General features: G+C 60.1%; 1 protein-coding gene across 1 annotated transcript in view; it reads left to right on the top strand.

Moving 5' to 3' along the window:
- Nucleotides 1–1,797, top strand: part of LOC112978471 (dual specificity protein phosphatase 22-A-like) — a 16,452-nt gene extending 14,655 nt beyond the window's left edge. The window contains exon 7 of the mRNA XM_026092038.1: nt 1,594–1,797. Within this exon, the coding sequence (XP_025947823.1) occupies nt 1,594–1,797 (204 nt within the window). The remainder of the gene's footprint in view (nt 1–1,593) is intronic.
- Nucleotides 1,798–5,498: the final 3,701 nt, after the last annotated feature.

Genomic DNA, 5,498 nt, shown 5'->3' with positions numbered 1-5,498 from the left:
GCCCACCTCTCCAGCCTGTCCAGGTCTCTCTGAATGGCAGCACAGCCCTCTGGTGTATCGGCCACTCCTCCCAGTTTGGTATCATCAGCAAACTTGCTGAGGGTGCACTCTGTSCCTTCATCCAGGTCATTGATGAAGAGGTTGAACAAGACTGGACCCAGGACTGACCCCTGGGGGACACCGCTAGCTACAGGCCTCCGACTAGACTCTGCGCCACTGATCACAACCCTCTGAGCTCTGCCGTTGAGCCAGTTCTCAATCCACCTCCCTGTCCACTCATCCAGCCCATGCTCCTGAGCTTGTCTATGAGGATGTTATGGGGGACGGTGCCGAAAGCCCTGCTGAAGTCAAGCTAGACCACATCCACTGCTTCGTATTGCAGGACGTGCCTCAGCCCGCTCTTCCCGCCGGTCCCAGCCGGTCCTGGCTGCTGGAGCAGCCGGACACCAGCTCCCGTGGATGGTGGCGAAGCCCTTGCTGCTCCCCTCGAGCGCCCGCCGGCCACGCTGGCACCGCAGGGTCCCGCGGCGGCTCCCCGGGCTGACGCCGGCTGGCCCCCAGCCAGCAGGACGCGACCACGGCTGCGCGGCGGCGCTGCTCGGCCCGGGGYGCCCTTTGCCTCCGGCTGCGGGGACGGAGGGCCGGGACGCTCCCGCAGCCGCCGGATGCGAGCGGGAGGCGGTTCTGCAAACAAGGCGGCTAACGTGCAAGAACCGACTTGAGTACGAACGGGGAGCAAGCGTGGGGAAGCTTCCCTTACAGTAACTCGGTCGTAAAAGTGACAGCAGCAGCTTCTTGGCAGCAAAAAGTAAATAAAGCTGTTGTCCTGCCCCGGCCCTGCGGGAGAAGCCGGGGCTGCTGCCAAGCGTCCCGGCGGCGCTGGCACGCGGCGCCCGGGCACCGGCGGCGCTCCTCTCGCCGGGCTCGCGCTGCTCCCTCCCGTTCTGCTCTCCGCTGCGCCAAACTGCAAGGCTCGGGTGCAAAGCTTCATCGCTTGGGGTGCAAGAGCCTTCTCCGCCGGGGACGCGTCCCCTTCCCCTTCCCCTCCCGCCTCGCCGGGCTCGGCTCTTCCCAGCGGCACGTGCCTCTTGTCTCCCTCTCCGTGTCTCCGTGCTGCCGGCGCTCGCCCTGTGCTGCGCGGCAGCTCTGCTTTGGCACGGAGCCGGGATGCCGGTGCGTCATTCCTCGTTATTTCCACTGCTGCGCAGGCCTGTCGGAGCTGGCAMGGTCTTGCCCTTACCTAGCGGAGGTACCTGCCCCGCACGGGACACGAGTTTGCAGAGTCTCTGCTGAGCTGGGGGTGCAGACGGCCCTTCGTCTGGGGAAACCCGTCGCGTCTCTCGGTACAGAATACGTGTGTCGCGCGGCGTGCCAGCGGCTGCAACACGGGGTCCTGGCTGTTTGCGGGGCCCCTCCGACCCCGGCTGCCCGCGTCGCCGCGCCGTGCCGCGGGGGGGACGCGACGGGCATCGCCCCGGGTTGACTTGCTGGCTCCCGTCCGGGCCGTTCGAAGCCTCGGTGCTTCCGCGTGCGAGCCGGGGACGCCGCAGCCCCCGGTGACGTTCCCAACCTCCTTTGGCTTTGTCTCGGCAGTACCGTGCCTGGATCCGGCGTGACTACGGCAGGAACCCGTTTGGTGACCAGGAGGAGCTGCAGCGCTTGCTCGCCCGGCAGGAGGAGCGGCAGAGGGAGCAGCTCGGGAGCAGGGAGCCCTCCTGGATCGACGCTCCGGCTCCCGCTTACCCGCAGCCCTGCGGCGCCTGTGGTGCCGGCAGAAGCAGGTGGATGAGCAGATAAATGTCCGGCGGCTTGCAGAGAGATGTTGTTCCCGGGGCTGGGAAAACTCGCCGCGCGCTTCGCCGAGCGCCCACGGGTGTCTGCGTCTCGGGCCGGAGCGGGCGCCTCCAGCCCCGGGAACCGCTCGGGGCTCACGGACCCTTCACTTGGCTGCTGGCTCCGTGTGCGTCTCTGGGCAAAGCAGCCGCTTGTCCCGTGCCTCAGTTTACCCATCYGGAAAAGCTCTTGTGGTGCAGGGAGGCTCCGCGGGGCTGCGTTCCTAAAGGTGTTTTGGGATCCTTGGGCGCAAGGCGCTGGAAGTAAATGTGCTGCTGCTCCGAGCGCGGGCGGCTCAGCCTGAGCCGCGCTTTCCGCGTGCCTTTTGCGGCTATCGGGCGGCACCGGAGCGCGCCAAGGCCGGGTCCTCCGCGGCGCTGCGTCCCGCTCAGGGCGAGCGTGCTGCGCCCGCAGGCAGCCCACCGCCGCGCTTGGACTTTCCTGGTCCAGACTGTCCTCGACAGATGTTGGTCCGGTGTTTTCTCAAAACCCCCGGTGGGGGGAAATCCAGAGGCTCTGGAGACTTGCCTGTTCCCCAGCGTCTCCATCCTTAGAGCTGGACCGGCTTCGGTTTTCCCCTGCTGCCCARTCTGAATGTCCCTGGTTGCAAAAGCAGCTAATTGCTCGACCGGACTCAGCCGACCTGGAGGACGATTCAACAGCATCTCTCTGCAACAACCGCCTTTCTAACCCCGCAAGGCTGTTACCGGGTCCCTCCTTTTTAGGCCAGGTACCACGTCCCGTGCACCATGTCCCGTGCACCACGTCCCGTGCACCATGTCCCGTGCACCACGTCCTGTGCACGCACTGCTCCTTCCCAGCCCGGTTTCTTCTGTGCAGAAGAGACTGTCCCTGCATTAAGGCCCTTTCAAGGGTCCTTTTCACCCTAAGACGACCCAGTCCTTTATTAGCTTTATTTTCTACCCATCATCGCTCTGTCCAAGGACGCAGGCCTTCGCCGTCTTTGCGTCTGGAACATTTAAGTCTGACACGCTAGCTTTGTCTTTTACTATAAATACCTTGCTTGGCTTCTCAAAAATTTCTGTTCTGCAATCTGTTCTGAGAAAAAATTGTGCTTGAAATATTTCTAGGAATTCCTTTAATTAAATTTTCTGGATACTGGAGTCTCCAAGTGTGACAATGCTGTATATGACCTGAGAAACTTGTAATAAAGGGGAGATTGATTAAAAACATAAGAATTGCTGTTCTTGATTTGCCGTGTTCCTGTTGGGAACGAAAGGACAGAGGGACATGCCTGCTCCGCTGCTGTGCCCTGTTTTCTRTCTTCTTGCTGAGAACCACCAGCAAAATTAAAAGTCCCAATGAAAAAAAAAAGAAAAGTCCCAATTAAAAGACGCAGCGTTCAGCCATATCAGAGAGGGTTCTGGGAGGAACACTGCGGGGGCTTTTTGCTGTCTCCTCAAATAGAGAAAAAAGGTCCCTTTCGTTGTCTGTTATTCCTTAGTCTATAAGGGGGCTGGAAACGCAGCTGCAGTTTGTACCGGCAGYGCCCGGCGCCCAAGGAAACGCCCTGGGCAGGTAATGCGAGAAAGTGCCATAAATGCCGTCGCTCCGAYGGACTCGAGGGAAGCTGAGCAAGCCCCGTAGGTACGGTGTTTAATGACTCACTCGGTTATCATTTTAGGAAGCAGAAGAATGGAATTTGTGCACAGGAAAAAGAGAAGAAAGTCGGTTTCTGGTATTAATAGGAAGTCATCRGAGATTTGTGATAAGCAGAGATTAGGTCTGCAGTAGGTGCAATAACCTCCCCCGGCTGGGCCCGGCACGAAGCGCTGCCGCTCCGTTGCCTGCGTCCGTCCGTCTGTCCGGCAGCGCCCTTCTCACGCCRCGGGTGCGTGGCAAGCGCGGCCGCTTGCCTTTCCCAGGGGATCACCGGCCTCCGGTGGTTTCCAAGGAACTACCGCAACGAGGCAACCGCCGCCCAGGGAGAAACCACCCGGACTTTTGGGAATCCCAAGGGATACGCTCGGCGGCGGTGTCGCCCCGCGGGCTGCCCGCGCTGTCGCTCTCCGCGCTCCGGCCTCCTGGGATGAACGGTTGCTCCGGTGGCTTCCCCGGACGGTGTCCGTGGGGGCCGCGGAGGCGGTAGTGCCTCTGGACACTGCAAGGTAGGGCCTGAAGCAGTTAAAACTGCGGCGATTTCCACTTCTTCTTACTTGCAAGTTGCTAAGAGCTCTCCGCTTTTCTGCTTAGCTCCCCGGTGCTCCGTGAGCTGTATTGCAAACCTGGTGCCTCCGGCACATGGGAATTGCTCTAGTTAAGTGCAAATGGGCTTACCGGGATGTTGTTCTCGCATGGGGAAATAGTTTGAAAGAAATTCTTGGCTGCGCTGCTTGCCCCGGGGCCTGTCTCAGCGCTTTGCCTTGCCAGCGGCTGTCGGGAAGCCCACGGCTGCCCCGGGGCATCTTACACCCCTTCCTGTGCCGCCTTTCCCACGCCGCGGGAGCGCGACCTGCGTTATTGCAACCCGAGCATCTGAAAAAGCYGCAAGTGGGTTTCGGGGAGGCTGGTATTCCTGCCTCCCGGTGATCACCCTCCTGCCATCGGGATCCACCTTTTCCGGGGCTCCCGGTTGTGTCGGCTGTGGCGTCAGCGGGGCTGGGGGGGGAAGAGTGGGCTGCACATCTCGGGAAAGCGATGCGGGAGCAYGGCGGCCCCTACGGCCCCCATGCGCTCCGCCGCAGCCTGGCAGCAAGGTGCGAGGGGTCGCGCTGCCTGCGGCCGGAGAGGGTCAAGCAGCCCTTGGCGCAGAGGGCTTTATTAACTGCGCCAGTGTGGTGGGAGAGTTCAGCCCTTTCGGCATAATTCGGTCGCGATGCAAAGCGGCGCAGCCACCTCAGCCCCAGCTCTGGTTTTGCCCGTTCGTTATTTGTGCAGTTCTCTGAATTTCCTTGCCATTGCTTCCAGGTCGTCTGCAAAGTCGTGCAGCCAAAATGAACCCAGAGGTGGTGGGATCACCCCCGCTGGCTGCAGGATTGCATTTAGTCCTGCTTCTCTGCTTCCATCTCCTGGGGCTCCAGACGGGACCAAGGGATAGACAGGCTTCGTTATAGGAAGCCCCTTTAAAATATTCCAAGCGTGTCACACCTTTTTGAAAAGAAACATTTTTAAACTCTGGTTTTCAACATCAGACACAGYGGAGACCAGCTCCTGCTGCTGCCCCTCGCGCCGGTTGCTGCGGGTGGGACGTGCAGCGTGTCCGGGGAGGCAGCACCGGTGGGTCCCCAGCTGGGACACGACCCCCGCAAGGCTTCACGCGGCTCTCTGTGAAAGCAGAAATAACCCTCCTAACTGGATCTGAGTGCAGGGGATGTTTTTTGACTCGCCCCACATCTCACAGGGGAGAGCTGATTAAGATCAGCTGGGTGTTTAAAAAGACGGGCTATTGCAGCAGGTTTTTTTTGTTATAAATTACAGTAAAGGTTGTGTGCCTTAGATCATTGTTTTTATTACACCAGCTGTACCGCTCCATACATTTCCCATTTCTCTGTACTACCCACAGGGGAATAATTACGGTTTTCTTCCAAGAAACGCGTGTGTAATCTGGTAATCCCAAAAAAAGAAGAAGAAAAAAAAAAAAAGCCTTGAACTCAGGCTGCAGCTGGCTCCGCAGACGCCCGGGCGGGGATACAGCACCGGCAACG

This window comes from Apteryx rowi, unplaced genomic scaffold (genome assembly GCF_003343035.1).
Source record: "Apteryx rowi isolate R43461 unplaced genomic scaffold, aptRow1 scaffold_94, whole genome shotgun sequence".
Taxonomy (NCBI): domain Eukaryota; kingdom Metazoa; phylum Chordata; class Aves; order Apterygiformes; family Apterygidae; genus Apteryx; species Apteryx rowi.
The sequence above is the reverse complement of the archived record's forward strand: the minus strand, read 5'-3'. Positions and strand labels throughout refer to the sequence as shown.